The sequence below is a fragment of the Ranitomeya imitator genome, chromosome 3 (assembly GCF_032444005.1).
Source record: "Ranitomeya imitator isolate aRanImi1 chromosome 3, aRanImi1.pri, whole genome shotgun sequence".
Classification (NCBI taxonomy): Eukaryota; Metazoa; Chordata; class Amphibia; order Anura; family Dendrobatidae; genus Ranitomeya; species Ranitomeya imitator.
In genome coordinates this window covers 168,334,753-168,351,302 of record NC_091284.1, presented here as the reverse complement: position 1 = coordinate 168,351,302, position 16,550 = coordinate 168,334,753, and the positions used below count along the sequence as shown (strand labels likewise).

At 44.5% G+C, this 16,550-nt stretch overlaps 1 protein-coding gene across 3 annotated transcripts in view; it reads left to right on the top strand.

Moving 5' to 3' along the window:
• Positions 1 to 16,550, top strand: part of MID1 (midline 1) — a 266,283-nt gene that overhangs the window by 71,726 nt on the left and 178,007 nt on the right. For 2 of the 3 annotated variants that reach the window (XM_069761598.1, XM_069761599.1), the window contains exon 2: positions 2,294 to 3,012. The exons of the other annotated variant lie outside the window; for it this stretch is intronic. In XM_069761598.1, coding sequence (XP_069617699.1) covers positions 2,350 to 3,012 — 663 coding nt within the window. In that variant the 5' untranslated portion in view covers positions 2,294 to 2,349. The remainder of the gene's footprint in view (positions 1 to 2,293; positions 3,013 to 16,550) is intronic. 3 annotated transcript variants of the gene reach the window in all.

Here is a 16,550-nt window from a genome sequence, read left to right as displayed (position 1 = left end):
CGGTAGATATCAAAAATAGTTCATGGTGTGCTCTAAGTAATATAAACTACCAAAGAAGTTAATGTGGATACTCTAGTAACCTTCTTCTGGGATTTCCAAGAAAAATAAAAAACAGAAATGCACTCACCGGTCTCTTGTGCGATAGTCCTTTATTCAGAACATGTGCAGGCACACTTGGGGAGAATGTGGACAAAAGACGACGGCCGTTTCGCGCTGCCGCGCTTCTACGGGTCTCAATCCAATTCTATTCTTCTGGGATTTGTTCTGCCTTGGCATGAGACAACCTCCTACATCATGCAAACACAAAATGTTGAACATGAAAACCTCAGAGAAGTGGAAGCCTCCAAATCCTGCACCACTGCCCTTGAGGTTCTTCAGCGAAATGCAGGTGAACATTAATGGCAGCTTGTACTATATTGATTTCACATCAATATTGTGAATTCTGTTTTTCCGCTCCCTTGTAGGATCAGGAAAAAAAAACCTATGATAAATAAGTATCACAGCTGCCACCAATGGTGTCCAGAAGACCCCATTGACTTAAAGGTCCCTTGTTTTTCCACTAAGGTTTTAATTGATTTGCCTACAAAGCTATCTCTCTTCAATGTAAACGTGAAAACAGATACATTTAAGTCTTGCAGTGTAATGGAAAAATAGGGAAAGAGCTCCTTGTGTAATTTGTGGATCTAGTTGCAATACCAGATCCTGCACTTCTCACCTGGGGTGAGTCCACTAGAGATGGCTGAAGCTACCGCCGCTGGTTCTTTGGTGTATGCTGCTGGAGCTGGAATGAATGTTTGAAAATTAGAAAAACTTGTGGGATGTTCTGGGCTCTGCCAGAGGATGAAGGATGCAGAAAGTCATGTAGATGAAGAGATTTTTTTTTTTTTTTTTTGTACTATGCATTTTCGGAGTTGATGCATCTGATGAGAGTTGGATCAACTTTTTTTAAATTAAAAAAACAAAAAACAAAAAAAGCCCCAACTTTTCATCTCCCTGACTCTGAACATCGTTCATCCACTAACAGCGACTGGAATATCACACAAGTTTTTTTTTTTTATTCTCAGAAGTCTTATAGTGAGTATTTGTGAGTCTATTTCAGTGCAGATTTGATTAGGCATTGACAATTCCTTAACAAAAATACCATTAAAAAAATACTGTTAGTACAATTAGTGTAAAATAAGATTTCTATGTAGATTTTGTTTTGTTTTACAGTGAGAAGTTAAATTAATCCCGAAGGAATTTTTTTTGTATATGTATATTTTGAGAAGTATTATAATATTCTAGTCTGTGCTTGATTTATTGTTTCTTATATTCCCTGAAGGTTCTCAAGAGCAGTGGATGAAAAAAATGCTATTAATATATTATCTGCTTTGGGTGAATTGCTGGGAAGTCATTGAGCAATGGTTTGTTTCCCAAGCTGCCGCTAATGAGCGTAAACTTTAATGACCCATCGTTTTGTATTTTTATATTTTGGCTTTGTGCACTCAGAGATTCATTGAACACAGAAACATAGTTACTAAACTTCCCAGTGTACAGTGCCGCAGCTGTGCCGTCTGAATTTGTCCAAGGACAGGAACAACAAAGCCAATGTATGTGGTTCTGAGAGAAGGTACATCTCGCTGAGTGTGAAGCATGGTTTTTGCTTCTGCTTCACCGACTTGTCAACCCAAAGCAGCAATGAGCTCATGACGAGAGCAGAGGCAGGGAGAGCTGCGGAGGGCGACCCGACAAAGCCATTCCTCTCTCTCCAACTGGAAAGCATAGCAGAAAATATGGTTCCAGTTCTTTCATATCACAAGTGTGAGGCAGCTTTTCACAGCAAAGCAAATTTAAGTGTTTCTCATTCACGAACGATGGTCCAGGTATGAACCAGTTACTAATTTACATGAAATTTTTTTTCCTTTTTAAATATGGTGAGTTTTACGGTAGAGGCATTGCGGTCAACTGGTTTAACCTCTTATGTGTCTTTTATGAGATACAAAGAAAGATCTCAATTAGTTGGTTTAGTTTCAAGAAAAGTCTTTTGAAAAAACACGCTCTTTGTGTTTTTAATTAGCTGATTATGATTTTCAGAAATGTAGTACCACGAAATTGTATTTTAATATTAGCGTATGTGTAGCTACTTAAGCCATTCTACTTCTCCCAGGACAAAACGCAAGTCTATGAACAAAACAGAAGCAAATTGCTGATAGTGTCTACTATGGAGATTTTGGATTGTAATGCTAAAATTAAAGTTGACAACCCCCCCTGGTTGACCCCTCTCGCCTAATCAAATTTTATAATGTGCTTTCAGATAGCTGATCAGCTTTCCTGGATTTCGCTGACGACACAGGAAAGCTTTGCTTGAAGATGGAAACACTGGAGTCTGAACTGACCTGCCCTATCTGTCTGGAGCTGTTTGAAGACCCACTGCTGCTGCCTTGCGCTCACAGCCTCTGTTTCAACTGCGCGCATCGCATCCTGGTCTCCCACTGTGCCAACAACGAATCCGTAGAATCTATTAACGCTTTCCAGTGCCCCACCTGCCGTTATGTCATCACACTCAGTAAGCGTGGTTTAGACGGACTCAAGAGGAACGTGACTTTGCAGAATATCATCGACCGGTTTCAGAAGGCATCTGTTAGTGGCCCTAATTCCCCTAGTGAGACACGTCGAGAGCGGACATACGATACCAACAACAGCATGACTTCCAGCGAGAAAGTACTTTGCCAGTTCTGTGACCAGGACCAGGCACGAGAGGCCATAAAAACATGCGTGACTTGCGAAGTGTCTTATTGTGATGACTGCCTAAAGGCAACTCACCCAAACAAGAAGCCATTTACTGGCCATCGTTTGATTGAACCTATCCCCGACTCACACATCAGAGGGTTAATGTGCCTGGAACACGAGGATGAGAAAGTTAATATGTATTGTGTGACGGATGACCAACTAATATGTGCCTTGTGTAAATTGGTTGGGCGGCATCGGGATCATCAGGTTGCTGCTCTAGCTGATCGATACGACAAGTTGAAGGTAGGAGCTCCATCAGTGGGGGGTGCATGGACTACCTCTAAACACTTATTTAATTACTCATTATTCCAATATGGGTTTAGGGTGCACAAATGTGGATACAGATGCTACTTTTGGCAATATTAATTGATGCACCATTAAAATCTATTAACTCATTGATGCTTGTTTTATTTGATAAGGTTAAATACTTTGTAGATGTATTATATAAAGGAGAATTAACCTGATAAGGCTGATTTGATGGAGAGGAACAACTTTAATTATAGCTTTAGTAACCAAACATTCGAGATTCTATTCACCTACATGACATTTTCATGATTGGTAAGGTCATTTTAAAGACTTGGCATCTGGTTTGTGCCTTTAACAGAATAAGAGCGAAATTGTTGAGATCCTTTAGTGTCACTTATATTTCACCGTCATTGTCACGGACATGAATTACTAATAATTTTTCATTTTGTAGCTTGCCATGGTGCATTAGCGGGATGAGTGCCTCATTCATTCCTATACAAACAGGTGGAACCTCCTAATCACGACATTAGAAAGCGTGTCTTGCAAGGCTCTTTGTGATTGTTTAAATTAACGTCAGATTTTCCGAGCTGTAATTATGATGTGAAATTACAGTAACGCATTTTTGTGTCATAAATAACTGTCTGGAATCTTTTTATTTTCTGTTCCTGGGCATTGGGCTCCATTAATTACGTACACTCTATCAAAGTACCATTGCTAATTATTTTAATAGCAGATCATCCTTCATTAGGCAGGGAACAAAGGGGCTCTGTGCGGTCTTTTTTTTTTTTTTTTTCTTTTTTTTTCACATGGATGCAAAAAGTACAGGTTTTTTTTTTAGCCAAAATATCAAGTCATTGTACAAAAAAGGTAATCGAGTTTAAGTAAAATGCCACTTTTTCTATTTCTGACAAGTTTGACTTTGCTCTGTATATAGAAGCGATTTCTTCCATGCGTTCTACATTTAGAGCTATCAATTAGAGCTCCCAGGTGGCTTAAATGTAGATGGTCGTGCCGTTTCGTGAGGGCTGGTGGAACATATGTTGCTCATTTCGAGGACCTGAATGTCTTCTCAAGCTCTATGAATAAATAAACCTGGTAATTTCATAGATAGAATTAGACTGTTCTGCTGAGGTGGATGCAAAAGCCCCCAGGGCTGGAGGGGAGTAAAATATGTCAGGTTAGTGATGACTTGCCAGTTCCTCATATGGATGGAACTTTTAATAAACTGACAAGTTTAGACGCCTATGACACTTGATCTTAGATCAATATAGTTCGTATACTATTGGATTTGGTAAAATCTCTTGATGGACTCCGGGTTTGTTCATTTATGTGCAACAGGTGCACAGACCATTTTACTTTTCAGATGTTGGATGAAATCCTTTCGCTGAAATATCATTATGCCATGTATAAAGAAAAAAAGTCAGTTAATTTACATAATTGAGTTGGTTCTAAGGGTGCAGACAATCCCATCGCAGTGCTCGGACTGACCGTCGGCTCTCCTGACCCAAACATGACAACTTGTGTTTCTATGCAGCTGCCATGCTCGGGTCAGGAGAGCTGAAGGTCAGTCCGAGCACTACTGTGTGACCGTCGTCTTTCTGACTGCGCCTGTAAGATGAACTTCTGAAACTCCAGTTATATGATGGTTCAAAGCTCTCGTGAACTATTTCCAAAAATATGGCACTTACCAACTCATAACTGAAAATTGAAGAATGTTTTGCCAGGTATGTATTCTACAGAATGTTTTTAACTTTTCTTGGAAGCTGCAACACTCAGCATTGCTATGAGAATAATGTATGGCTGGTGAGGGTTTATATAATTCAAGAATCAATCTACTCTGGACTCTGTCCCTTTCAGGGGCTAAATAGTGGCCAATTACTGTATATACTCGAGTATAAGCCGACCCGAGTATATGCCGACCTCCCTAATTTTGCCACAAAAAACTGGGAAAACTTAATGACTCGAGTATAAGCCTAGGGTGGAAAATGCAGCAGCTACCGGTAAATTTCAAACGTAAAAATAGATACCAATAAAAGTAAAATTAATTGAGACATCAGTAGGGTAAGTGTTTTTGAATATCCATATTGAATCAGCAGCCCCATATAATGCTCCATAAAGTTTCATGGGCCCCATTAGATGCTCCATATTAAAATATGCCCCATATAATCCTGCATAAAGGGTAATAAGGGCCCCATAAGATGCTCCATAGAAATATTTGCCCCATATAATGCTGCACAAACGTTATGGCCCCATAAGATGCTCCGTACAGTCACTTGCCCCATATAATGCTGCACAAGTGTTATAGCCCCATAAGATGCTCCATACAGTCACTTGCCCCATTATAGTGCTGCACAAGTGTTATGGCCTCATAAGATGCTCCGTATAGTCACTTGCCCCATTATAGTGCTGCACAAGTGTTATGGCCCCATAAGATGCTCTGTACAGCCACTTGCCCCATATGCTTTTGCTGCGATAAAAAAAAAAAAATAAATCACATACTCACCTCTCTTCGCTCAGGACCCCAGGCACTGGCAATATTTACCTGCTCCTCGTGAGGCTCCGTCTTCGGCACTGACGTTCACCAGAGGTCGCGCACTGACTACGTCACCGCGCCCTCTGACCTGAGCGTCACAGCCAGAGGACGCTTAAGGCTACTTTCACACTAGCGTCGGAATCTCCCTGTCGCAATGCGTCGGGCAGAGATTCCGACGCTAGCGTTTGACGCACTGCACAACGGAGGCCGCGGATGCATTTCTCCGGCGCATCCGCTGCCACATTGTGAGGTGCGGGTGGTGAGGGCGGAGTTCAGGCCGCGCATGCGCGGTCGGAAAAAGTGGTCGTCAGGAGCAAAAAACGTTACATTTAACGTTTTTTGCTCTCGGCAGTCCGCCACAACACGGCGCAACCATCGCACGATGGTTGTGACGTGTGGCAAAGCGTCGCAATGCGTCGCTAATGTTAATCTATGGGGCAAAAACGCATCCTGCAAACAACTTTGCAGGATGCGTTTTTTCCCATAAACGACGCATTGCGACGTCTGGCAAAAAACACCAGTGTAAAAGTAGCCTAAGATGGAGCCGCACTGGAACAAGGAGAGGTAAATATCGCACAGCGCTCCCCCTCCCCGTATACTTACCTACTGCTGGCGCTGCGTCCCTGCTTCTTCCACCGCTGCATCTTCTTCCTGTATTGAGCGGTCACAGTTAACGCTCATTACAGTAATGAATATGCGGCTCCTCACCATGTGACCGCTCAGTACAGGAAGAATCTGCAGCGCTGGAAGAAGCAGGGACGTCCAGGGACCGCACCAGCAGTAGGTGAGTATTATTAGACAGCCCCCGCCCCCCCCCCCCCCTCCCCTGCCAACCCCCGGGTATGACTCGAGTATAAACCGAGAGGGGGACTTTCAGCCCCCCAAAATGGGCTGAAAATCTCGGCTTATACTCGAGTATAAACGGTAATAAGTATAGAAATTCATACAAGCCAAGAGATTTTAGGTCCCATTGAAAAATGTTGATGTCCCAAGATTTATCTGAATTAAACATATTAGAGTTAATGTTCCCCATTACCTCTATGTTTAAAAATAATATATTTTGTATGACGGATTTGCAATTATTGTCATTGTTTTCTAAATGGGTGTAAATTATAGAATTTTTATACATGATGCTTGTTTTACTCCAGAAGCCAAAATTACCAATTTTCAGAGAAAACCATCCATACAGGTAGAACCCAGCTGTATTTTGTAAGCTTGGTGGTTAAATGACTGTGCCAGATATCGGCTAACAGTATTCATTAGCTACAAGCTGAGGTTTGTGTAGTTAGACTGAGTTTGCAAACTTATATGCTGGCCACCTTTTGAAAATGATGACCAGTTGTTACATCTACATAAGCCCACTTTGAAACAATTACTCCAGCTGACTAATTGTTCTTTCCGAGGTTCAGGTCTCTTAAATGTTGGCACTACCTGCATCGGGCTTTCTAAGGCCGGTTTCACACGTCAGTGGCTCCGGTACGCGTGGTGACAGTTTCCTCACGTACCGGAGACACTGACACACGTAGACACATTAAAGTAAATGTATCCCTGAAGATTTCAGCATGTTTTCACGGGCCGTGTCCGTGTGCAATACACGGAGACATGTCACTGTTTGTGGGAGCGCACGGATCACACGGACCCATTGAAGTCAATGGGTGCGTGTAAACATGTACCGCACACGGATGCCGTCCGTGTGCTTTTTTTTTAAAGCCATAGGGTTAAAATTGAAACAAATTGTTTCAAGACACGGACACATGGACGATAAACACGGATAGCACACAGATGGCCTACGTGCACACACACCGTTCCTTCCGGTACTGGAAATATCTGGACATGTGAGACTGGCCTAAGAAGGTGTGCTGGATTACGTTCCCTGAAAGCTACCTGATACATCAAAAGGCTTGGGCAACTTTTTAGAATTCCTTCAACTGGGAAAATTAATTTTATCTAATTTTAACAAATACAAGATATAAAGCTTACCCACTTTTACCATCTTATAAGCGGAAAGTATTGTAAAATAATTTTCCCCTCATTACTTTAAAGGTAAGTTAAGGCTACGTTCACATTTGCGTTGTGCGGGGCTGCGTCGGCGATGCACCACACAACGCAAACAAAAACGCAACAAAACGCACGCTAAAACGCAGCGTTTTGCGACGCATGCGTCCTTTTATGCCGAATTTTGGACGCAAAAAAAAATGCAACTTGCTGCGTCCTCTGCGCCCTACGCTTGCGGCAAAAAAACGCATGCATCGCAAAACGCAGCACAACGCATGTCCATGCGCCCCCCATGAACGTAGCCTAACACAGGGCTTTTTTGTTGATTATTTATTTTTTTTTTTTTCCGCAGCAAAACCTGATTTCTTGCCAGTAAAGAAGCTGCGTCAAAAACGCAGGTTTAGGTGCGTTTTTTTCTTGCATTTTTTTGGTCTTTGTGCATGCTAATAAAGTTGAGTGCCCCCAGAGGAAAAAAAAAACTGCTTCCTGTAGAACCACCAATATGATTAGTTGGGAAACATTGATGCTCTTCCTCCTATACCAAGACATGGCTAACACCTCACTACTACCAGACACTCCCTCACAATAGATCACTATCAGGACACCTCACTACCAGACACTCCCTCACAATAGATCACTATCAGGACACCTCACTACCTGACACTACCTCACAATAGATCACTATCAGGACACCTCACTACCAGACACTCCCTCACAATAGATCACTATCAGGACACCTCACTACCTGACACTACCTCACAATAGATCACTATCAGGACACCTCACTACCAAACACTCTCTCACAATAGATCACTATCAGGACACCTCACTACCAAACACTTTCTCACAATAGATCACTATCAGGACACCTCACTACCAGACACTACCTCACAATAGATCACTATCAGGACACCTCACTACCAAACACTCTCACAATAGATCACTATCAGGACACCTCACTACCAAACACTTTCTCACAATAGATCACTATCAGGACACCTCACTACCTGACACTCCCTCACAATAGATCACTATCAGGACACCTCACTACTAAACACTCTCTCACAATAGATCACTATCAGGACACCTCACTACCTGACACTCCCTCACAATAGATCACTATCAGGACACCTCACTACCAAACACTCTCTCACAATAGATCACTATCAGGACACCTCACTACCTGACACTCCCTCACAATAGATCACTATCAGGACACCTCACTACTAAACACTCTCTCACAATAGATCACTATCAGGACACCTCACTACCTGACACTCCCTCACAATAGATCACTATCAGGACACCTCACTACCAGACACTCCCTCACAATAGATCACTATCGGGACACCTCACTACCTCACAATAGATCACTATCAGGACATCTCACTACCTCACAATAGATCACTATCAGGACACCTCACTACCAGACACTCCCTCACAATAGATCACTATCAGGACACCTCACTACCAAACACTCTCTCACAATAGATCACTATCAGGACACCTCACTACCTGACACTCCCTCACAATAGATCACTATCAGGACACCTCACTACTAAACACTCTCTCACAATAGATCACTATCAGGACACCTCACTACCTGACACTCCCTCACAATAGATCACTATCAGGACACCTCACTACCAGACACTCCCTCACAATAGATCACTATCAGGACACCTCACTACCAGACACTCCCTCACAATAGATCACTATCAGGACACCTCACTACCAAACACTCTCTCACAATAGATCACTATCAGGACACCTCACTACCTGACACTACCTCACAATAGATCACTATCGGGACACCTCACTACCTCACAATAGATCACTATCAGGACATCTCACTACCTCACAATAGATCACTATCAGGACATCTCACTACCTCACAATAGATCACTATCAGGACACCTCACTACCAGACACTCCCTCACAATAGATCACTATCAGGACACCTCACTACCAAACACTCTCTCACAATAGATCACTATCAGGACACCTCACTACCAAACACTCCCTCACAATACCTCACTGTCACTATGGTCACATCACTAACCACACCCCAAAGCTCTTGGCTGTGAGGTCACCTCCTGCTGGCCATGACTTTTCTGCACAAAAAAAAGCAGCAAGTAATGGATGAAAAACGCTGCAAAAATGTAGCAAAAACGTTGAAAGAAGCGACATGCCCTATCTAAAAAAAAAAAAAAAACAAAAAACACAAAACACCGATCACACAAAAAACCAATGTGTGTGCATGAGATTTCTGAAATCTCATAGGCTTTGCTGGCAATGGGAAAAGCAGCTGAAAATTAGCATTAAAAAAAAAGCTGAAAACGCAGCAAAAACGCCCTGTGTGAAGAGCCAATCTTTGAGTGAAAGGGTACATTCCCATGGTCAGTAAACGCTGCGAGTTGGATGCTGCGTACAAATATTACAGCATAGTGGATGGGATTTCAAGAAATCCCATGCCCACTATGTGTGCTGAGACAGACATGCGGCGTGTCTTTCCAGACTGCAACATGTCAATTTATGTAGAGGCGAGTCTTCACAAGATAAATCTCACCCATACAATGTATTGGACGTGGTGAATCCGCGTGGTTAAATGAACACATGCAGAATCACCTGCGTTCAATGGACGGACATGTGCTGCATCCAAAGCGCTGCCGATTACTGACCGTGGGCACCTACCCTAACTCTCCACTGTAGATAGGGCAAATTGTCATTTGGATAGAGGTTGTCTTTATGTGACAACCCCTTTAAATACCAGACATACAAATTCTCCTTTACTGTAAAGCAGGCTGGCCGCCTGCATTATTCAACAGGGCTGCTTTCATGGGAGCGGGTGCTCTATTTTCTGAGTAATCAGTAGCCTCATTACAAATTTCAGTAAAAAAGAAAAGTATCATACTATCACGATGACAACGCGAATGCAAAACACGCACAATGCGCTGCGTTAGAAATAATCTTCAATAAAGAAGCTTTATCTATAGACATTACATGGCGTCGGGAAATGAGTCGTCCTAGGCTGTCTGAACAGCTAAGCTGCTACTCCTACCCGAAATCATGATTTTCCTGTTTGCCTAAATCCCACGTTTCGCTTTCACAGACAGCTGGGTGCCTCCTGGCCCAGGGTGAAAGGGCACTTGTGAGTAACAGGACTGACGTGTGTGGCTTCCGCACGCGCTACCTCCATGTTCTGCCAAGCTTTTCGAGTGGACATTTATGTAACCTCTCACTGGGTATCTGTCAGATGGATGGCACGGATGCCTAGAGAGGTGGAAGACGCACAGTCTGGGCACAAAGCACATAATCGATGTTCCAAGATCACTGCTAACCGGAGGCTGCGGGATGAACATGTTCCCATGCCACTTAGACACAGGGACGTAGAAGGCGGTATTTCTGAAGGCCATGGCAGAACACCGCTACATCTCACAGCTAAATGTGTGCATGTCTCCATAGGATTACGAGGCCAAGATTCTAAAAGTAAAGTCTGGATATGGTGCACTTACATAACTAATCATTTTACCCAGCAGAAGTAATTAAAGCTAGGAGTAGAACTCGACACTTGTATCTTGTTTGAGAGTTTTAGTTTGCATTACTTTTACCACTTTTTCATTAATGTTCTCCATATACTTGTTTTTTGTCACAAGTATAGTGTATTGCTAAAAGGGATCTGTCACCAGTTTTTCCCTACCCCTTCTGAGAGCAGCATGGTGTGGGGGCAGAGACCCTGATTCTAGCAATGTATCACAGACTAGGCAGCTTGCTGTAGTTTTGATGCAATCACTGTTTATCTACTGCTGCAGATCTATCAGTTCTCTGAATGCTGAGCTCTGTATAACCCCGCCCACACCACTGATTGGCAGCTGACTATGCACAATCCACACAGAAAGCTGCCAATCGGCGGTGGGGGTGGGGTTTGAGGAACACTACATGACAGAAGGTTTACTAGCCCTCTAGTGTAAACTCCTGCTCAGAAGACAGTGATTTTATCAATACTAAAGCAATCAGCCCTGTAAGTGACACATTACTGGAATCAGGGTCTCTGTCTCTACATTATGATGCTCTGAGATTAGGAGGTAAAAATCTTGTGACTTATTCCCTTTAAACTGGTATAACAATAAGTACATGAGTATTTAATTTTGCCATTACATGACTTCACAATACAAGCAGTTTAGAAAACCTCCCAGGTTTTACTTTTGTTCTGGTGTGAATGTAGAATTACACATGGCATATCCCATAATTTATACACATAGATGAAAGAAAACTTGTAAGGGACACACATTCAGTAGTTATAACCGAGAAGTAAAATGCTCAAGTGCTCGGTACACCAATTGAGGAGCTCGGATGGGCTCTGCATGAGTAACGAGTATAATGGAAGTCAATGGGAAACTCAAGCATTTTTCTGGGAGACCCCAACAGGAGGGCTGGGAGGCAGCGTGCCCGAGCAATGATAAGCACGCTCATCACTAATATTCAGCCTATTGAAACTCTTGTGATTTTTTTTTTTTTAATGTAAAGTGGTTTATACAGCAAGGATGACAATGCCTCCCCTTCTCAATCCCTGCTTCCCCAGCAAACAGTGACTACTAGCAAGCAAAGCTGCCAACACCTGCCCGTTGTAATGCCAGCCCATAGAGATTGTCACATGGACAACGTCTATCAGTACAATATATCACCATTTGAATAGCATGTTTCAGAGGTTGTGTACTGCATTAACATTCGCCATCAATAGTAGATTTCCCATTCAAGGTCTTGTAGGATTGTTCTATTTTCTTAATTGGAACAAACCTGCAATTTCTTGATCAGCCGCTGTGCAAAATAGGATGTGGGAGAGTGTAACCATGAGCCCTGCAGCCTCTAGATCCGGCTGATCAGACTGGGTGCAGTAGTCTCGCCCTCAACAATCTCACTTTTTAAATCTGAATAGACTTTGTAACCTACAGAATGAATGTTGATTGCTCTACATTGGGGCCGGCTATCAGTCAGGACCGCGGGTGCTGTACAGTTGCCGCTCTGTATACTCAGAGCTGTGACTGTTCCCGCGCCGGCGCCACCCACATGATTGAACCCGGAAAGTAAGTTCATTTTCTCCCAGCTGCTTAGTGCGGACACTGGGCAAGTTAATATCGCTATTAACAATATATCTGCAGGTTAATGGTGTCTTTTCTGGTTACACGTTCCCTTTAAAGCACCACTCCAGCTTTAGTTTTTATTGCCAGCTGATGAGTATAATTCTTGGGGCAGGAACCTAGGGATGAAATAGAAAATAAAATGCACGCGTGAGGATTTAAGCATATTTATAAATTATTTAGATTACTTATGTTCTACTTATCTTAGGTTAAAGCCTGTATTAAAGTACTTAGATGAATTGATCATTCTGAATGCCCCAGAGCTGAAACCTCCCAATATTCCTTGCTGGCACAGGGTCAATTTAAATAATTGTGAGCAGATGAAAGAACCAACTGGTTTGGGTGTGCAACCAAATATTAAGTTCAGAGTGCCAACAATATTATCCAGCCCATCTTTGGGGATTTATGTGAAACTAGATGGTGGCCCGGTTCTAACGCATCGGGTATTCTAGAATATGCATGTCCACGTAGTATATTGCACAGCTCACGTAGTATATTGCACAGCTCACGTAGTATATTGCACAGCTCACGTAGTATATTGCCCAGCCACGTAGTATATTGCCCAGCCACGTAGTATATTGCCCAGCCACGTAGTATATTGCCCAGCCACGTAGTATATTGCCCAGCCACATAGTATATTGCCCAGTGACTTAGTATATTGCGCAGCCACGTAGTATTGTCCAGTTACGTAGTATATTGCGCAGCCACGAAGTATATTGCCTAGTTACGTAGTATATTGCCCAGTGATGTAGTATATTGCCCAGTGACGTAGTATATTGCACAGCCTCGTAGTATATTGCCCAGTGACGTAGTATACAGCACAGAGCCACGTAGTATATTGCACAGCGACGTAGTATACAGCACAGAGCCACGTAGTATATTGGCCAGTCACGTAGTATATTGCCCAGCTACGTAGTATATTGCCCAGCCACGTTTGTCACAGGTTAAAGAAAAAAAAAAACATATACTCACCTTTCCGAGGGCCAGTTGTAGTCCACGGCATCTTCCGGTCCCAGGGTTGTTATGAACGCAGAACCTCTGATGACGTCGCGGTCACATTATTATTATTATTATTATTATTATTATTATTTATTTATATAGCACCATTGATTCCATGGTGCTGTACATGAGAAGGGGTTACATACAAGTTACAAATATCACATACAGTAAACAAACTAACAATGACGGACTGATACAGAAGGGCGAGGACCCTGCCCTTGCGGGCTTACATTCTACAGGTCTTTCTAGCGCAGGGCCTGTGATGACGTCGCGGTCACATGACCGTGACGTCATGGCAGGTCTTTCTAGCGCAGGGCCTGTGATGACATCGCGGTCACATGACCGTGACGTCATGGCAAGTCCTTCTCGCGCAGGTGCGCAAGGCCTGTGATGACGTCGCGGTCACATGACCGTGACGTCATGGCAGGTCCTTCTCCCATACCATCTTTGCCACCGCAACCTGCAAAGGAAGATGGCGGTTGGCGCGAGCGGCTCAGCGGACTACGGAGGGTGAGTATAGCAGGTTTTTTTTTAAATTATTTTTAACATTACATTTTTTACTATTGATGCCGCATAGGCAGCGTCAATAGTAAAAAGTTGGGGACACACAGGGTTAATAGCGGCGGTAATGGAGTGCGTTACCCGCGGCATAACGCGGTCCGTTACCGCCGGAATTAACCCTCTGTTAGCGGTGACCGGAGCGGAGTATGCGGGCGACAGGCACTGACTGTGGGGAGTAAGGAGCGGCCATTTTCTTCCGGACTATGCCCGTCGCTGATTGGTCCCGGCAGCCATGACAGGCAGCTGGCGAGACCAATCAGCGAATGAATAACCGTGACAGAAAGACAGACGGAAGTGACCCTTAGACAATTATATAGTAGATAATGTCCAATTTGGCTTTTCTTCTGTTTGTTTTTGTGGTCTTCCAATACAAGTTAAGGAAATAAACATATATAGTAAAATGTGTAATTGCAATCATTTTCTGGGAGAAACACTGGAACATTTTCTTTCAAGTTGCCAACACTTTCAGCCAAGATTTTGTATATATATGTGTGTATGTATGTATATCTATAATATAACGCTGGGAGCGTCACTCTGTCCGAAGCCTTTATAGACTGCACAAGCGCCGGCGCAGTCTGGGCCTCACAGAGTGACGCTCCCAGGAGATCGCGGTATGCGTAAACACTGAACGCACACCGCGATCTCCACCGGAGAGTCAGGGACCGCCAGGAGGGTGAGTATATTCACCTGTCCCCCGTTCCAGCGCTGCGTGCGGCTCTGTCTCCCGGGTCCTCTGCTGTGACGTTCCCAGTTCAGAGGGCGCGATGACGCGCTTAATGCATGCCGGCGCCGCCCTCTGACTGAACAGTCACAGCCAGAGGAGCCGGAAGATGGCAGCGCGCAGCGCTGAAACGGGACAGACAGGTGAGTATAGCAAGTGCTGGGGGCCTGAGCTAGCGGTGACTCCGGCACCTGACCACCACAGCACGCCGGTGTCCCCGCCTGCTCAGGCCCCCAGCACTCGGCGCCCAGCGACGATAGGTGAGTATGGTATTTTTTTTTTTATATATATATATATGGCAGCAGCATACGGGGCATATATAATGGAGCATCTTATGGGGGGCAAATAATACAATGGTGGCGCAGGATGGGAGCAGCACATGACAGAACGGGGGCGCAGGATAGTAGCAGCACATGACAGAACGGGGGCGCAGGATGGCAGCAGCACATGACAGAATGGGGGCGCAAGATGGGAGCAGCACATGACAGAATGGGGGCGCAAGATGGGAGCAGCACATGACAGAATGGGGGCACAGGATGGCAGCAGCACATGACAGAACGGGCGCAGGATGGGAGCAGCACATGACAGAACGGGGGCGCAGGATGGCAGCAGCACATGACAGAACGGGCGCACGATGGCAGCAGCACATGACAGAACGGGCGCAGGATGGGAGCAGCACATGACAGAACGGGGGCGCAGGATGGCAGCAGCACATGACAGAACAGGGGCGCAGGATGGGAGCAGCACATGACAGGATGGGAGCAGCAAATGACAGAATGGAGGCACAGGATGGGAGCAGCACATGACAGGATAGGAGCAGCAAATGACAGAATGGAGGTGCAGGATGGGTGCAGCACATGACAGAATGGGGGCGCAAGATGGGTGCAGAACATGTCAGAATGGAGGCGCAGGATGGGAGCAGCACATGTCACAATGGGGGCGAAGGATGGAAGCAGCACATGACAGAATGGGGGCGCAGGATGGGTGCAACACATGACAGAATGGGGGCGCAAGATGGGTGCAACACATGGCAGGATGGGGGCGCAGGATGGGTGCAGCACATGACAGGATGGGGACGCAGGATGGAGCAGCACATGTCAGAATGGGGGTGCAGGATGGGTGCAGCACATGTCAGGATGGGGACGCAGGATGGAGCAGCTCATGACAGGATGGGGACGCAGGATGGAGCAGCACATACCAGGATGGAGACCATATACCAATATAGATGCTAGCCACCCGGGCGTAGAACGGGTTCAATAGCTAGTATATATATATAAATTGCCCAGCTACGTAGTATATTGCCCAGTCACGTAGTATATTGACCAGCGACTTAGTATACAGCACAGAGCCATGTAGTATATTGCCCAGTCACGTAGTATATTGCCCAGCTACGTAGTATACAGCACAGAGCCACGTAGTATATTGCCCAGTCCACGCAGTATATAGCAGTGGCCTTATAATATCTAGCACAGCCCACGGAGTATATCACACAGCCCACATAGTATATAACACTGCCTATGTAGTATACAGCACAGAGCCACGCGGTATGTAACACAGCCCACGTAGTATACAGCAGTGTGGGCACAAT